Source organism: Hypanus sabinus, chromosome 5 (genome assembly GCF_030144855.1).
Source record: "Hypanus sabinus isolate sHypSab1 chromosome 5, sHypSab1.hap1, whole genome shotgun sequence".
NCBI classification, from domain to species: domain Eukaryota; kingdom Metazoa; phylum Chordata; class Chondrichthyes; order Myliobatiformes; family Dasyatidae; genus Hypanus; species Hypanus sabinus.
The window spans coordinates 33,910,691-33,929,813 of NC_082710.1; the positions used below are offsets into that span (position 1 = coordinate 33,910,691).

The window sequence follows — 19,123 nt, forward strand, 5'->3', positions numbered from 1 at the left end:
AATGAAGCAAAAACACACAAAATGGGCAGCAGCTCGAACTGGCACGGTACTTTCACTGCCGATTTCGTTGCCAGTATACCCTCGGTTCGGGGTAAATAGGTAGCGATCCACGGATCTAATTGCAGATCTGACCCTTAAGGTGATACTAAATTTTACATAAAGCGCGGATCAAGATTCCAGATTGTCTGGCGTTTTGCACAGATGCATCAGAATAATTTTATTTTAAAGTTTGCGGCAAGCTGAGGACGTTATTAGTAAATCCCCTTGATAGTAACGGTGTGACAGGATTGTTCGCCAGGCCGGTTGACTGCCTTTTAGTCTCAACAGGTTGTTTCAACTGCCTCAGTTCTGCGAGAAGACAGAACGTTCACCTTCTGTTTTTTTTTCGCCCCATTATAAAATGCCACCTATATATTAATCACTAAAATTTGTTTTCCGCTCATAGCAATGTCTATAAACCCGACATTTTATTTGGGGCTCTTCTGGGTTAAAGTACATGATGCTGGATTTCACTGAGATCACAGATGGGAAAGGCAGGCGTGAGGGGGCTAGTTGTACGCTTGTGAAACCGCACTCACCTTTGTGTGTTTGATTTCCAGCTCAGACAACGGCACGGGCTGACTGAGAGGACTTGGAGCTGGAGTTTCGCAGCCGGCAGCTGGAGCACTCATGACCTGCTGGTTTGCCTGTGTTCCTAGAGAAGGCCCAGTTCAAGTTCAGTCACCAAAAAATAAAGCTTTCCAAATGATATACCCACCCCGCTCCTCTTTAAAAAAAGTTTGCAGTATTTACCTGCTTTTGCTGTCAGTCACAAGATGTTGAAACAGAGTTATTAAACTCTGTGAACATTCGATGAAACGATTGGCTGCAAGAACGATATGTAAGAACATGGCACGTGCAAAGGACAAATCCCCACCCCTCGGCAGCGGCATATAGAATAACCCGGGTCACGGCTGGTTGCGAGCCATTCGTAATCTTTCCAATCAGTACTTGGAACGTGAGGTTACAAAATGTGATGGTAATGTATTTTGTTACAAAAACCGATGATCCGAGTAATCCTGCGAGATCTAAGTTAAAAGCAGCTCTACTAGTCAGATTTTTTTAAAAAAAATTTCCTCATTGCATCTAAATCGGCAAACTGATCGACATAAATTAAAGTCAGGACTCAGAGTGGAATGATATGCTCCAGATCCCTCTGTGGGAACCGCTCCTGTTCTTACTTCACAGGGTACCTATATCACCGTTTCTAGATTCGCTTTCAACTTCACTGAAATCTGGCTGCTTTTATTGGCTTTTACTGTAGTTGTCGTGATACAGTGCCACGAATAGACATTAGTGCACTTGTGTCACTCGTCGTACTTCTCAAATGGGCACAGATAGCTTACCCCATATGCAGGCGTAATACTTAATTGCCATCTGTGAATATTTTCATTTAATATTTTATGCTAAAAAAACTATTTTGGATTTCTTTTCTATGCTGGAAGTGTTTTAGAATTTTGACATAACATTGTCTTTGGTCATGTCACTACATTAATGTAGCTCATTTGATAAGATATGCTTTTGAAATTTTCTATCCACCTTGCAAAACTCATCCATGCAATCCCAAAGTGTTGGCCAAAAACTTGCCTGAGAAACCACCTTTAAACTTTCCCCCTCTCACTTTAAATCAATGCTGTCCATTATTTGACACAAACAAGAAAAAAATCTGCAGATGCTGGATATCTGAGCAACACACACAAAATGCTGGAGGAACTCAGCAGGCCAGGCAGCACCTATGGAAAAAAGTACAGTCAATGCTTCAGGCCAAAGCGTATCTGACACTGCCACTCTGGGAAAAAAGACTGACTTATGCTTTTATGTACCTCTATCAGGTTACCCCTCAGGCTCCAACACTCAAAAAGCATAATTAGTCTAACCTCTCCTTGCAGCTAATATGCCTTAATCCAGGAAGCAGCTTGGTGAATCTCTTCTGCAGTAAATGTCTGCCCATAACTTAGTGATGAGAAAACAATAAGACTGTAAGACATAGGAGCAGAATTTGGTCATTTGGCCCATCAAAATTCCACCTGTCATTCGTAGATGATTTATTTTCCATCTCAACCCTCCCATTCTGTCTTCTCCCAGTAACCTTTGATACCTTTAGTAATCAAGAGCCTATCAACCTCTGCTTTAAAAGTACTCAATGACTTGGCCTCCACAGATGTGTGTGGCAATGAATTCCACAAATTAACCACCAGCTAAAGAAATTACTCCTTATTTCTGTTCTAAAGGTACGTCTTTCTATTCTGAGGCTGTGCCCTCTGGTCCTATACTCTTCCACTATTTGAAACATCCTATCTATGCCCTCTATTCTAGGCCTTTCAGTATCCAGTAGGCTTTTCATTCTTCTATGCTCCAGAGAGTTAGAGCCCCAGAGTCATCAAATACTCCTTATATATTAATCTTTTCATTCCTAGGAGAATTTTCATAAATCTCCTCTGTGCCATCTCTAATGTCAGCACATCCTTTCTTAGATATGGTGGCCAAAGCTGCTCACAGTATTCTGAACAAGGTCCGAACAATGTCTTATAAAGCCTTAGTTTTACATACTTGCTTTTATATCCTAGTCCTCTCAAAATGAATGTCAACATTTAATTTGCCTTCTGTACGACTGACTCAAACTACAAGTTAACCTTTATAGAATCTAAGACTTCCAAGTCACCTTGCACCTCCAAGTCATGAGCTTTCTCCCATTTTATAAAATAGTCTATGCCATTATTCCTTCTAACAAGGCGAATAACCATACACTTCTCTACATTATTCCATCCACTGCATTTCTTTGCCCATCTAAGTTCTTCTCCAGACTTCCTGCTTCCTCATCACTATCTGCCCCTCCAACTATTTCTGTTTCATCCACAACCTTGGCCACAAAGCCACCACTTTGTTCATCTAGATAATTAGCATATAAATGAGTAGCAGTGGACGTAACACTGACCTTCACGGAATACCACTAGTCACTGCCAGCCTTTCACTCTTCGCCTCCTGCCAGTCAACCAAACTTCTAATGCTAGTACCTTTCTTGTAATACCATGGACTTTTATCTTGTTAAGCAGCCTCATGTGTGGCACCTTGTCAAAGACCACCTGAAAATCCAAATGAACAACATCCATTGATTCTCCTTTGTCTATCCCGCTCATTGTCTCCTCAAAGAATCCCAACAGATTTGTCAGGCAAGATTTCCCTTAATGGAAACCTTGTTGACTTTGGCCTATTTTATCACATGCCTTCTACCTAATCCTTAGTGACAGACTGTGACATCTTGCCAAACACTGAGGTCAGGCTAGCTGACCAATAATTACTAAGCACCTTCTCCTTAGTAATAGTGTCAATTCTGTCCCCCGACATCTTCAAATTTTGGGCATGCTGCTGGTGTTTTTTCCATAGTGAAGACTGACACAAAATACTAATCACAATACTCCAAATGTGACCTCTGTCAAGTTTTAAATTATTGCAATGTGGCTTCTCAACTTTTATACTGAAAGATCCAACTAATAAAGGCAAGTATGCTGTATGCCTTCTTTGTCACACTGTCCACTTGTGACTCCAAATTCCCATTATATTCCAATTGTCCTTGGCCTTCTCGACTGCCATGATAAGGTCACTCTCTTGTTGGAAGAGTGTTACCTCATACTTTGTCTGGTTAGCCTCCAACCTGATAACACAAACATCAATTTCTCTAACTTCTAGTAATTGCAACCCTTCTGCCCCCCCCCCCACCCACCACTTTTCTTTTTCTATTTCCTATTCTGGCTGCCTGCTCACCGTTTCTCTTTTCTCCTCAACTGCCCATAAAGTCCTTCTTGTGCCAAGTCCTCCTTTCTCTTCTTCCATAGTCCACTATCCTCTCTATTACTTCTTCATTCACTTAACTCTTCTACCCAACTCCTCCCAAAATTTTACTTCATGCCCCTCCCCCACCTACTTACCTTCTTCCTCACATAGTATCACCTATCATTTGCCAGATTGTACTCTTCCCCTTCTATCAACTTCTTATTCTGGCTTCTGTCTTCTTCCTTTCCCATCCTGCTGAAGGGTCTCGGCCCAAAATGTCCACTGTTTAAACCCATCCACTGATGCTGCCTGGCTTGCAGAGTTCATCAAGTATTTTGCATATGCTGTTCAAAATTTCCAGCATCTGTTGTATTTACGATCCACTTGTGTTATTACTTCTACAGGGTTATGGACCTCAATATCCTTTTGTATATCAAAGGAACAGAACTTAAACAACTCTGCATACATCTGAGGATTATTAGAAAATCTGTGGCCTAAACGACAAATGGGAACTGGAAGTTCCAAAAATGGATCAGTAACCTGCTGTGGCCATGACATAAGTGAATTATTTGGTACCAACATTTCAAATCACCACGATCTCAACTTGCTTTGAACCAAAAATGCAGTGAACTTAGGGGTTCAGAGAGGCAAGCAACACCCACTAGAACGAACAGTTTTAAGATTTCATTTAGGAGGGCCTTGACATCTATAACCTCTGTTTTAAATACAGCCAATGACTTGGCCTCCACAGCTGTCTCAGGCAACGAATGAAACTCCTCCTCATCTCTCATCTAAATGGACATTCCTCTATTCCCTGACCCAGTATAGGAAACATCCTCTCCATATGCGCTCTATCTAGGCTTTTCAATATTTGATAGGTTTCAATAAGACTCCTCCTTATTCTTCTTCTAAGCTCCAGTGAGTACAGAGCCATCAAATACACCTCATGTGTTAACCCTTTCTATCCCAGAATCATTCTTGTGAACCACCTCTGGATCCTGTCCAATGCCAGCACATCTTTGTTAGATAAGGAGCCCAAAACTGCTCACAATGCTCCAAGTGTGGTCTTAGGCCTTATAAAGCCTCAGCATTACATCTTTGCACTTATATTCTAGTTCTCTTAAATGGAGCTCAAATAACATTGATCCTTAACAATGACTCAACGTGCAAGTTAATCTTTAGGCAATCTCATACAAGGACTCCCAAGTCACTTTGCACCCCTGATTCTTGAAGTTTTGACCCATTTAGAAAACAGTCTAGGCAATTAATCTTTCTACCAAAGTGCATAACCATTCATATTCATACACTACATTCCATCTGCCTCTTCTTTTCCCATTCTCTCTTCTTTTCCCAATCTGTCTTCCCTGCTTCCTCAATGTTACCTGACCCTCCACCTATCTTCATATCATCTGCAAACATGGCCACAGAGCCATGAGTTCTGTCATCCAAATCATTGGCATATAATATGAAAAAAGCAGTCCCTACACTGAAAATGGTGTGAAACACCACTGGTCACTGGCAGCCGACTGGAAAAAGGTCAGAAGTCCCTTTATTCCCAGCCTTTGCATCCTGCCAGTTAGCCAATCTTCTATTCATACTATTATCTTTCCTGTAGTACCATGAACTCTTACCTTGTTAAGCAGCCTCATGTCTGGTATCTTGTCAAAGGCCTTCTGAAATTCCAAGCAAACAACCTCCACTGACTTTCCTTCATCTATCCTGTTCATTATTTCCTCAAAAATTCCAGCAGATTAGTCAGACAAGTTTTCCCCTTAAGGAAACCATGCTGACATTGGCCTATTTTATCATGTACCTCTAAGTACTCCAAAATTTCATCCTTAATAATGGACTCCAACAACTTCTCAACCACTGAAGTCAGGCTACAGGTCTATAGTTTCCTATCTTCTACCTCCCTCCCTTCTTAAAGAGAGGTGAGGTATTTGCAATTTCCCATTCCTCCTTAACTATTCCAGAGTCTAGTGATTCATGAAAGATCATTACTAATGCCTCCAGAATCTCCTCACCTATCTCCTTCAGAACCATGGGGTGTAGTCCATCTGCTTGAGGTGACTTACTTACATTTAGACCTTTCAGCTTCCCAAGTACCTTCTCCTTAGTAATAACAATTGCACTCACTTCTGTCCCTGCACACTCTTGACTTTCTGGTATAAACTAGTGTCTTCAACAGTGAAGACTGACTCAAAATGCTTATTAAGTTCATCCACCATTTCTTTGTCCCCCATTACTGCCCCTTTCGTGTCATTTTCTAGCAGTCAGATATCTATTCTTGCCTCTCTTTGACTATTTATATATCTGAAAAAAAAACTTTTGGTTTTTTTTTATATTATTGGTTTGTTTGTCTTCATGTTTCATCTATTTGCTCCTTATGGATTTTTAGCTGTCTTCTGTTGGTTTTTAAAAGCCCAATGTTCTTAGTTCCCACTACTTTTGCTATATTATTTGCCTTCTCTTTTGTTTTTTTTTGCTGACTTTGACTTCTTTTGTCAGCCATGGCTGCCTCATCCTCCCTTTAGAATATTTCATCATTGGGATCTATCTATCTTGTCATCTTCGGTATTGTCCCCAAAAACTCCACTATTACAGTTCTGCAGTCATCCCTGCTAGTATCCACTTCAATCAACTTTAACCAGCTCCTCTCTCATGGCCCTGTAACTCCCTTTATTCCACAGTTATACATCTGATTTTATTTTCTCCCTCTCAAACTTAATGGTGAGTTCCATTTGTATTGTGTCCGCTGTCTTCTAAGGGTCTCTTTACCTTAAGCTCCCTAATCAAGTTTGGTTCATTACACAACACCAAATCCCTTATTGCCCTTCCTCTTGTGGGCTCAAGCACAAGCTTCTCTAAAAAGCCATCTCATCACTTTCTATAAATTCTCCCTCTTGTGATCCAGCACCAACGTGATTTTCCAAATCCTCCTGCATATTGAAATCCTCCATGAGCATTGTAACATTGTCCTTTTTACATGCCATTTCTATCTCCTGTTGTAATTTGTTTCCCACATCTAGGCTACTGTTCAGAGGCCTGTAGGCCCTCCCATCGGAGTCAATTTACCCAACTTTCTTAAATCTACCCAACTAAAAATCAAGGTCTCAGAAGCAAAAGGTACTCCAAGAGGACAGCATGGCCTGGATAATAGGGTTTGTTAATGACAGATACTGTTTTCTTGTGGGGGTGCTTCTTGTTAATATGCTCAATGATGAGGAGTGTTTTGCCTTTGATGGACTGGACTGTATCCATCACCTTTTATAGGCATTTCCATTTCTGAGCTTTGGTGTTTCTATATCAGGCCATGATGCAACCAGTCAGGATATTCTCTGCTGTGAATCTATAGAAGTTTGTCAAAGTTTTAGAGGACATAACAAGTCTACGTGTGCTTCTGAGAAAAGAAAAGTGCTTTTTTTGCATTCTTTGTGATGGCACTTATGTACTGATTCCTTAAAAGAATCTTTGATACGATGAAGCCAAGGAATTTAAAGTTACTGTCCCTCTCTGCCTCCAACTGCCTTATGAGGACTGTCTCTTGAGCATCCAGCTTCTTCGTCTTTTGGTGTTGCTTATGTTGAATGAGATGTTGTTATGGCAGCATTCAACCAGATTTTCAATTGCTGTCATATATGCAATATCCAGTGTCAAGAAAACAAATATCTTCCACAAAACTGCTCCCATTATAGAACACATGCTCTCTGACAATAATGTCCCATATTGAAATTATGGAAAATATTAACTACATCCCATGTCACAAGGCCGACTTCTCAGAAAGACAGGCACTGATGTTGAACAACAACAGTCCTGTTGAAGGGTCTCAGCCCGAAATGTTGACAGTGTTTTTCCCTGTAGGTGCTGCCTGGCCTGCTGTGTTCCACCAGCATTTTGTGTGTTGCACTGATGTTGAAATTAACTTTTGAAGTGTCTTGAAGCAACACCATAACCTTCAACCATAAGAAGAAAAATATGTTGGAAGATCATAGCCTTAATTTTGCTGCAGTGTATGTAATCTGCTGGGCCGGACTCCTGAAGTTTCATGTGTATACAGTTTGCATATCAAATCTGGAGAAATGCCAGCATCACTGACTGTAGAAATTGCTCGTAACCACTGGAAGGTTAAGGGAACCAATACCAGTCTCCTCTCCCAGGCTAATGCATCTAGTTCTGAAGCTCCAATTACATTCAGTCAGTTTTCCATTCTGAGTCCTGTCTATGGGAAGACGTCACTAGGCAGTCATTGGAAAATATTTACAGGTAAGTTCAATGCTTCCTTGTAAAAGGTGCATACTTACACTGACTCCTGGTTATCTCTGGCTCATAATGATGATGAAGAAACATTCTGGATGGCACTGAAATCTGGGAAAATATGCACTAGGAGCACACAGAAGCCCATGTAAGTAATGAAAGGAGTGCACCACTTCAAAAATTACCCACCTCTCTATTCCATCAGGAGTTTCCTGTCACCATTGGTAGTCTACAGGTCCCACCTTACATAAAGCAATCACCTGGAATGAAGCCGAGTCATCTGTGATTCTGAGGGTCTGTGTATGATGATGAAAAACTCTACCATAGATAATACAGTCAGCATATATCCAATCAATTAAATGCTTTAGTTCACCCATTATTTACTGGGTTTATAGGTGAATGCAATATTATCTGTCAAAAAATTTTTAATAAAAAAAACTTGAGTTTTCCTGTTTGTTGCAGCCCATTCAGAATGAATAATGGCAGTGGCTGAAGCATTTTATTGAACTATCCAAACAACCAGAATGCCTGGTCTGAAGCCAAGTCTCTAATAAGGTTTGAAAAAGACTGATGTATTTTTTTGGGAAAAGGAGTGTTTTCGTTGAGATGTGCATTAATGCTTCTGGCATCTCTCCCTTCCCTACTCGTGGAGGAAATTTCCTTTCCTCATCATCTGCAGCACACCAAGAAAATGTTCAGATTATTCCTTGCTGTAGGTCTGCTATCTTCTGCTGAAGTATTTTCTCAGCCATGATGTGCAGCCTGGACTGGATCTGTTTATCAATGACTAGGTGCAGAACAACTTCTGGTTGCAGCTGCTACCATCTGAGAAATGGAACTGCAGCATAAAAGCCTGGACGAACAGGCTCCAGGACAGCTTCTTCCACCAGGCCATCAGACTGCTTAATTTGTGCTGACGCAACTGTATTTCTATGTTATATTGACTATCCTGTTGTACATAATATTTATTATAAATTACTATAATTGCATATTGCATATTAGAACGGAGATGTAATGTAAAGATTTTTACTCCTCATATGAAGAATGTAAGTAATAAAGTCATTTAAATTTAATTTAATTCAAGCATGGTGAAGGACAGAAAGGTCAACCCCTTATGGTAAATGCACATTTGTCACTCCAAGCTTTGAAATAAGGTTGTTTTCCAAAGTTCCTGAGCAATCAATTGGGTGGATTGTGCTTTGTGAGCTCTGTTTTTCATTTCTAGCACCTTCCAGTTTCTTTCTTGATGTTTACACCCACAAAATGCTGGAGGAACTCAGCAGGTCAGGCAGCATCTATGGAAAGGAATAAAGAGTCGACGTTTTGGGCCAAGATCCTTCATCTGGATTGGAAAGGAAACCAGAACAAGAAGGTGGGAGGGGAAGGAGTACAAAATAGAAGGTGATTTGTGAAGCCAGGTGAGGGGGATGAAGCTGGGAGGTGATAGCGGAAAAAGATGAAGGGGTGAAGGAGAAGGAATCTGATAGGAGAGAAGAGTGACAATGGGAGACAGGAAAGAGGAGGAGGTATTAGATAGGGGAGAAGAAGAGAAGAGGTAAGAGGGGAGCCAGTATGAGGAATGGAAGAATAGGGAAGGAGGGGGGAAATTCCTGATAGTGTTGTGTTATCACCAGGTGCTGTTTCTGAGTAAACAAAGTATTTATGTTTATGTGCGAACTGCTCTGTACAATTAGATTGACTATGATTGTGGTTAAAGTTAGTTCTTCATTGCCCGTGTCATGAATTACTCACATACTACCTCATTTTATTGTGGAAAACTACTAAAAATGTTGGCATTCATTGTGCAATATATCTGTTGCCATAGCAATATTATCAGTATAATAGATTTGTCACATACTTTTCATTATCTTCTCATTAGACGTCACGGGACAAATGCATACCATACTATATTAGGTATTCCATGATGAGAAAAATCTACTATAAATTTCCATGGCCAACTTTACCATGAACAGTGCTTCTACAAATCTCTCAGCCCAATCAAAATTCAAAGATCAAATTACATTTATTATCAAAGTATGTATACTATGTACAACCTTGAGGCAGCCACAAAACAAAGACACCCAATAGAATCCATTAAATGAAAGACCCTCAAACACCCAATGTGCAGGGAAAAAAAAACAAATCATACAAGCAATAAAAATAATCAACTAGCATTCAGAAATGAAGTTCATGAAAGTGAGACCACAGCCACTACAGCTGATTCAGGAGCCCACTAGTGGCAGACCACAACCTCAGCTCAGTGCAGCTTGGACAAAACCTGGTGGAGCACCTAGCTGAACAATCCCGTAACTCGCTGCTGGCCTCCACACCCTGAACTTTTCAATCTGGCCCAGCACTTAAATCACCCAGACCTCAGGTCTGCCACTTTGATATGCTCTCGGGCCCAGGCTTTACTGCTTAAATCGATCAAACGTCAAGTCCTTCCTCACTCTTGGGCCTGGGCCCCAATGCCTCTGCTCATCTCCTCTCGGTCTGCTGCATCAAATCGTCTCCAAGTCCACTCCAAATGACCAAACATTGGCTCATTCCCTGCCCTCATGCCTGGGCCTGGTCACCTCAACTTGGCCCATACACAGCATACTTCAACTGTCCTGCGCCTTTGAGACTTCGGTTCACACTGCACAAATGTCAGGTTGTGCAGGTGGTTCATCCCCAAAAGGGAAGTTCAGGCTATTGATTGCAGCGATCATTTATCAGAAAAAGTGTGATTAATAAAGTAGTTAGTAGTTTTGTTTTCTGCTGGCAAGTAATCGCTGAACTTCACCTGCGTCATCTTAAAATGAAAGAGCCATTCTACTGTTCTCCCAGTGACATTGTATCACCCTAATGTTTCATTTCCCACTTCTCCTGGAGAAATCCTTACGTTCTTACAAACAAAATCTCAAAATGTCATAAACCTATTATTTAGTTAAATTATCTGAGTTTTAAGTATAGAAAATGCAACTATAATTCTATATTTTTTCTCTAGAAGGAAGGGATAGCAAACAGAGAGAAAAATGACCCAGATACTTGCCAGTACAGTGTTAAGAAATTGGTAACAAAACAGATTATAATGTGACTAGGCAGAGTCAATGTAGCAGGAAGTGACAAATCTCAGTTTTGGAGGATATAATTAAAAGGCCAGAAGGCAAAACCAGCAAATATAACTTCTTCACATACTTCATCAATGTGTTTCCTGTAACAAATAGGTAAAAATATCTGAATTAGATAGGTGTCACAGAACTGATGGCTGCACAATATGATTTTGTTGGGATTACATATTAGGTAGTAGGACATATTTCCAAGGACCTGTCCTGGGCCCAGTATCTAAGTGCAATTACAATGAAAGCATGTCAGCTCCACTACTTTGTTAGGAGTTTGCAAAGATTCAGTAGACATCTACAACTTTCACAAACATCTACAGATGTATAATGGAGAGTGTATTGAATGCATTACAGCCTGGCATGGAAATACCAATGCCCTTGAATGGATAATTCTATAAAAAGTAGTGAATAAGTCCCAGTCTATCACGGGTAAAGCCCTTCCAATAATTGAACACATCTACATGGAAGACTGACGCAGGAAAGCAGCAACAATCAGCAGGGGCCCACACCACCCAAGACAAGCTCTCTTCTCACTGTTGCTATCAGGTAAAGGAGTCTCAGGACTCACACAACCACATTCAGGAACAGTTATTACCCCTTATCCATCCAGCTTTTGAACCAAAGGGGCTGACTTCACTCAACTTCAATTGATCCATCATTGAACTGTTCCCACAACCAATGGATTCATTTTCAAATCCTCTTCATCTCATGTTCTCAATATATATTGCCTATTTAGTTATTGTTATTTCTTCTTTTTGTATTTGCACAGTTTGTGATCTTCTGCACTCTGGTTGAATGCCCTAGTTGGGCAGCCTTTCATTAATTCTGTTATGGTTGTTATTCTATGTATTTGTTGAATATGCTGACAAGAAAATGAATCTCAGGGTTGTATATGGTGCCATATATGTAGTTTGATATTAAATTTGATTTGAACTTCAATAAAGAGAAAGTATAAATCGGTCTTTTGAGTTGATAGATTGTTGCTAGTATTTGCAACACAAAACAGTGTTTTTTTTCCTTTTTATACTTTGGAAGAATGTCTTGAATATACAAATGAACCTAAACATACGCTTGTTGTTGATGGTGGGAAGTAATAATATGAAATAATATGATAACCAAGACGATAGACAAGTTACTTGAGTAATCAAGAAGGTGTTGAATAGAAAGTAGTGTAAGAAATTGCATACTGGTTGGAAGCCTAAGTTGGTGTGGTTTTTCATTCATTCTATTATGGTTATTATCCTGTTATGAATTTTTTGAGTATCCCCACAAGAAGGGTTGTATACGGTGACATTCTTCAAGAAGGCCACAACCTTGTCATAGGGTTTGTAGGCCTGTGTGCCTCAATGACCCAGAGAATTATGCTGAATGGAGTCAGGGTCACCCATGCCAAACAGGTCGAAGGGTGGAATCAAGACTAGGAGTGCTCCACTGGTCCTCCAAGCCTCCAAGTTCAGGGGTGGGGCGGTTCACCTCAGGACTAACAAAACTGACTGGTCAAAAAAATAGTAATGGAAATAGCAATGAAGAATCTTTCTATACTGTATCTGTTTGCAACTGAGGACCCTGAACTACACCTGAGGCACAATAGAGAAGATGCCCAAGGACAGATAGAGATAGAGGACCTTCATTGCTGCCATAATTGCCAGTGGCATAATGGGGAGTAAGTAAGTATAGTGACATATATGTACTTAATAAATATTTTAATACTTAATAAATTAGGTATTTTTGTCTTGGTTTACAAACAGAGAGACTCTCATGCAAATATTGGAGAACCACAGTTGGATTACAAATAGGAGAAATAATTAAGCATTAGTATTGGAAAAATTACTTGCACTGAAAAAACACTCCGTTTCTTTGACCTGATGAGCTGAATCCAAGGATTCTGCAGGAGGTGGCCATCGAGATGGGAATGCGCTGGTTGCTTATCTTCAAGCAGTGCATATATTTTCTTGTGGGAGCGCTTCATATAACTGTGCTCAATGGTAGGAAAGGCTTCACCTTTGATGGACCAGGCTGTATCCACCACTTTCAGGCTATGATGCAGCCAGTTTGGATACACTCTGCTGTGCATCTGTACAAGCAGTACAAAATTGACAAGGATTAAAGACAACTTTCTGCATTTATTTAGGGCATTGCTTCATATTGAATATTATGCACAGATCTGGTTTCCCTATCAAGGGAAAGTTATACTTCTAGTGGAGGGAAAGCAATATCATTAACATGTATGATTTCTCAATGGGCTTGTCAGGGTTGATGTTTCCTTTGACTGAGATGCCCAGAACCAGGGGTCACAATTTCAGAAAAAGGGCTTGGTTGAGGAGAATTTTTTTTCAGCCAGTATTAGTGAATCTCTGAAACTCTCTATCCAAGAGGGCTGGGGAAGATTAGTACCTTAGTATATCTAAGTAAGAATCTGATAGATATTCAGATACTACCGGAATCAAGTAAAATGTTGCTCATGCGGGGAAATAGCTCTGGGTTGAAATTGCAACCAAGGCCTTACTGAATCAGAGGACAGTACAAGGGTCCACCACATTTCTTCTTGTTTGTGTTTCTTCTGTAGAGAGCGGGCTATAATCCTAATCTCATATAGAAGCTGGTATTTCTTTTCGTTGAAACCAGTGGAGTAACGTTGCTCAAAGAGTGTGACGTAATATCAGCATTCCATTCAGTCCTGTTGGTTTCCTGTAAACTGCGTTATGTTGACATGGCCCCTAATCCGGTAGATCATACCATTTCTTGTTGTTTTTGTTCATTTCTGATAGTGGAGAACGTAACCACAAACCACACTTCTGTCATTAGCTCAAAATGCATTAACCAACTTCATTAAAATAAATTTTTCCTTACAGAAATTTGGGAAATTTGTGACGAAATGATAACCCAATTCAATGTTTGACGAGAACCTGAAAAATTTAAACTCGCTAAAATTTAAGAGATTCCTGTGACAACCAAAAAAATTATATTCGGTAGCGTCTTTGCTTATCGTATGCAAATATTTGTATAGTAAACATCATTGCTCTGTCTAAAAAGCTGTGGATGTGCCCTTTGCTCTACACTTTCACACACCTGTTTCATCGGGCAGCAAATATTTCACTTTCACTACAATCTCAATTCTAATGGCAAAAGTGGCAGAACATAACTACCTGCATTAGAAGATGATATGGTTTATAAATGCATCCTGAATTGTTGTAGGTAATATTTATGAAAATAGTCATTAAAATGATCTATTAAAAAAGCTGCGGGGTCTTACAAAAGTTCGCACACCTGAGAGAACAGGCAAATCTTTACATTGGTGCAACTATTGAACGGTTTGGTTCGAGCAGTTAAATTCTAACACGACGTTTTTCCAAGTTCATATATTACTACGTCTGCAAGACTGAGTAAGCCGAAAAGCAAAATTTCCCTCCCAGATATGCTCAGCCTGTTCCAACCACAGTAATGATGGCGCCTTAGGTGGTAAAACAGAAAATAAATACCCATAATTATTATTTTATGCGTAGTATTTGATTTCAATATTAGAGTGCGGCCGCGTTGCGCAACTTTACAGGTTAATGACGAATATTTTCAATAATCTGTGGGCCTGGTAAAGTCATGTAAATGACGGGTAGCAAGAAGGCATCATTCACTGTCGTGAGTACATTGTGCTCACTGAAGATTTGCTGCAATTATTGTGGAGCTTTTATTGGAATATGAAAGTAAGAGTTAATGAAAAAATATTTAAGATTAGACGCGCATTTGCGGGTTTTACTTAAATATCCGCTGTTTCTATAAGAAAACTCGATTCATTAGTCCAATACTTCAAAATCAGTATATTGAATGCCCACAGCGTTGTACTGTGTAAAGTCGAGGACGCTAGCACGAAAATAAACCTTTTGTATTATGCATAAATTACAGTGGTATTTACAAAAAGCATTTGACAACTTTTTTTTTGAGTACAATCTTGAGTCAGTTACATAACTGCCTTCATACTTGAAATACATTTTCCCTTTGAATATTTTAGTTGAAAAACAAGCTTTACAGTGCATACGCCCAGGATTTATTTCAGAAAGTATAACTAACAAGGAATATCGCCAATTTAAATACTAATAAGTATCACATGATAACGACTGTCAGAATGATCGATTTCACTGGAACTGAATAATCCGTCAGAAAATAGCGGCTTAATATCTATACTCACTAGTTTACTAAAGAGTGTCCAGTGTTTTGCCCAAAGAAACATACGGCTGTACCGGCAGTACTACCCCATCATTCTGGTGTATTTTAGTAAGGGTTACATTACTAGACCCAGCCTTAATGAAGTCGGAGAAGAACAATCTCTTTAGACGACTAAGAATCCCTTCATTAGACAAGAATATCATGTTAATCTTCTAATCTTCAATTCTTCTACCTGAATAATTAACTCTTTTCCCTCTATAGATGGTGCCTGACTTCTGTAATTTGGATAAGTGCACCAGTTCTAGGTTAGTCTTAAGTAGAAGAAACTCAATCTCTCTTCCAATAATTTCCACTGACAGTGGTAATGGTTTAAAAGATAAGTGACAATCCCAAATTAACATCGTTTTCTTTTGGTAGCTTCTTGTCAGGTACATAAAGTCCTGACACCCCCCCCCCCCCCAACCCCCTAGACAGAAATGGATGAAAATGAAAATTTTGAAAAAGCAGTTCAGGAAAACGAAAACCATGGAATGGAAATATATATAAATTTTTTTAAAAAATATCAAATAATATTAATGAAAATATCTATGCAACTCGAGTTCATTCGCCTAGTTTGATTGGAAAGAATTGGAAACATTACCGCCTTTAAAGTCCAGAAATTAGTTTGCAAGCTGTTTTTACTTCTAAGCCACACACCGTGCTCGGTGAAGAGTACCATAAACGCTCATATAACCTGCTGCATTCATTTTGCACCAACATTACGATCAAACTGTCGCTTTTTCCGTACCCATTCTTTTTAGATTTGGGATTCGCTAAACCACGGAGCTAAATACTGTGTTTGGACTTGACAACAACTCCATTGCCTAAGGCGTCCTTACTCACAGGTTTGGTTGTGCAAAATCAATAAAAGTTAACTTTCCACACCACTGTTCACTGTTTGCGCTTGTGAGATATTGTAAATGCGAATTAAGAATATAACAGTCACGACAATACTAAACTGTTTTGTGTTTAATCCCTTGCAGGTGTTAAAATATTAATGTGACCTAATATTCTGCTTTGCATTTCGGAAGTTTAAACCGCAAATCTGCGAACCAATGAAAAACCATCACGATAATTTCCTACCTTGGTAACTCTAATCAGCATAATACAGCACAACAAATGCGTACTACAAATCAAATAGAAAATCGTATGTGACTTCTATTTTAAGACTATTGCTTCGAAGAATGAAATAATCCACAAGAAGATTAAAATCCTTACCACTGCAAACAGATACTACATTTCTAGATCGGCTGGTTTCAACTTCTGCGGCTGACATTGGAAACTTTCGGCGTGAAATTCGAACCCGCAGACGTAGACCGATCCTACAGTATATATACACGTTTCTTTCCTTAAAATCTAATGCACATACAGCATTATTCATGCAAGGGGATGCTTGGAGCACGCAATTAATCTGCATTGATTTGGAACTAATTCTCGTGATTCACTTTAAGAAAATACTTGTAGAAAGCTATTGAAAACACCCGCAGCTATCGCACGTACCATTTATTCTTCTGACCATGTAATATGTATTGTCATTTTGACATGCCTACCATTTCATTTCTGATAGCACCTTCACATCACTTCATTACACTCATTTTTACCCTGCGGCAATTGGAGAGACTAGAGGTTTGCCGTAAAATCGGCGTCTGCTTCTGCTGTGAAGATAGTGAAGGTTGTAATTGTAAAGATGTAGCCTTTGATAAGGAAGCCCCACTGGTTTGCTGTCTCCCCTAAATTTAGCTCTGTCTAAGCCTTGCTCTTTGAAATTGTTAAATGTTTTTCTTTCACCTGTCATGAAACAATTCTTATTCAGTTTAGTTCTTCCCTTATTCATGTGTGACACAGCTACCTTCTTGGCAAAGATTATCGTGGTTAATTGAGATGGTATACACAAAAGACCATAAAAACATTAAAAACTTAAGATATAAGAGCAGAATTAGGCCATTTGATCTATCAGTCCGCTCTGCCATTTCATCATGGCTGATCTATTTTCTGTCTCAGACCCAGTCTGTGCCTTCTCCTTGTCTCCTTCATGCCTTAACTAATCAATAATCTATCAACCTCTGCCCTAAATGTACCCAATGATTTGACCTCTACAGCCACCTGTGGCAACACATTCCACAGATTCACCATTCTCTGGCTTAAAGAAATTCCTCTTCATCTCCTCTATTCTGAGGCTGTGTCCTCTGGTCTTAAGACTCCTCCAACACGAGAAATATCCTCTCCATATCCAATCTGTCACAGCCTTTCAACATCTGACAGGTTTCATGAGGACACCTCTCATTCCTCTGAATTCCAGTGACTACAGGCCCAGAGCCATCAAATGCTCTTCATATGACAAGTTTTTTCAATCCTGGCATCATTTCCATAACCTCCTTCGAACTCTCTCAACATCACCACATCCTTTCTTCGAAAAGTGGTCCAAAACTGTTCACAATAGTCCAAGTGAGGCCTCACCAGTGCTTTATAAACCCTCAATTGCCGTAAACATACATATGTCAATCTTTGATATAGTGTGTGAAAAATGTTTGAAGCAAGATCCTGCTAAAGACGTATTTGAAGAGTTCTAATTAAATAGAAGATTAAACAAAATGTCGAATGAACAATGAATGGAAAATAAAACAAAAATCAGTATAAAGCAGACTCTTATGATCAACCTGAATCATTTTGAGAATGTCTTGGAAATTTTAGGATTCTGGAACAAATGTTGAAATTTAGAAGCTCAGAAGAGGACAATCATCTATTTGAACAGTATGGGAGAACCTGTTCAGATATGTTTTGGAAGAACATCCATTTTACCAAAAAGGTGAAGCTCAAAGTTGAGTTTTGTTGTCATATGTGAGCACAGGTGCAATGATAAAATTACTCACAGTGACACCATAGGCACATAGCATCACTTAAGCACAAAAAAACATGAAACAAACACAAGTTAAACACTATTTTGACAAGAATGAACACAATTAAAACAAAAAAAAAACCCTGAAGCCCATTTTGGTGCAAAATGATCAAAGCTTTCATTGTGCTGCTAAACTCCAGTGATTAGGGTTATGCTAGTTGATTCAAGAACTGAATGGTTGAAGGGGAGTAGCTGTTCTTGAAGCTGATATTGCGGGACTTAAAGCTTCTGTACTTCCTGCTGAGTGGTAGCTGCAAGAAGATGGTATAGTGGGGATTTTTGATCTTGAACATTGCTTTTTTGAGGCAGTGCTTCCTCTAGATAATGCTGATACTGGAAAAATATGAACTTGGGATGAGTCGGGCAACCTTTCATGTTCCTGGGCATTTTGATTTGCTTTAACAGACCATGATGCAACCAGTGGATCTGTTCACAAGTAATCCACAAACAAGATGGGAGATCTTCAACATGTGGTGATATTAAAGATCACTTCCTTAGAAAAAAAAAGTAGAGTCGGTCAAGGGAAGAGGGAGATGATTACACAGAAACATAGAAAATAGGTGCAGGAGTAGGCCATTCGGCCCTTCGAGCCTGCACCACCATTCAGTATGATCATGGCTGATCATCCAACTCAGAACCCTGTACCTGCTTTCTCTCCGTACCCCCTGATCCCTTTAGCCACTAAGGCCATATCTAACTTCCTCTTAAATATAGCCATTGAACTGGCCTCAACTGTTTTCACAGATTCACCACTCTCTGTGTGAAGACGTTTTTCCTCATCTCGGTCCTAAAAGGCTTCCCCTTTATGCTTAAACTGTAACCCCTCGTTCTGGACTTCCCCAACATCGGAGACAATCTTCCT

The 19,123-nt window shown here is 39.7% G+C and overlaps 1 protein-coding gene and 1 long non-coding RNA gene across 4 annotated transcripts in view; one reads left to right on the forward strand and one right to left on the reverse strand.

The window, feature by feature from the left end:
• The window catches only part of LOC132394044 (aldehyde dehydrogenase 1A1-like), a 75,240-nt gene extending 58,479 nt beyond the window's left edge, over positions 1–16,761 (reverse strand). Inside the window, exons 1-3 of one of the 3 annotated variants that reach the window (XM_059969698.1) lie at positions 16,584–16,602; positions 793–865; positions 579–694 (exon numbers count right to left, since the gene is read on the reverse strand). In XM_059969698.1, coding sequence (XP_059825681.1) covers positions 579–671 — 93 coding nt within the window. In that variant the 5' untranslated portion in view covers positions 672–694; positions 793–865; positions 16,584–16,602. Of the gene's footprint in view, positions 1–578; positions 695–792; positions 928–16,583 lie in introns of those variants that run through there. The other 2 variants (XM_059969696.1, XM_059969697.1) reach the window with 2 other exon arrangements.
• Positions 1,523–10,207, forward strand: LOC132394046 (uncharacterized). Its single transcript, XR_009512149.1, has 2 exons — positions 1,523–8,073; positions 8,527–10,207. It is a non-coding gene; the product is annotated as an uncharacterized LOC132394046 (long non-coding RNA).
• Positions 16,762–19,123: the final 2,362 nt, after the last annotated feature.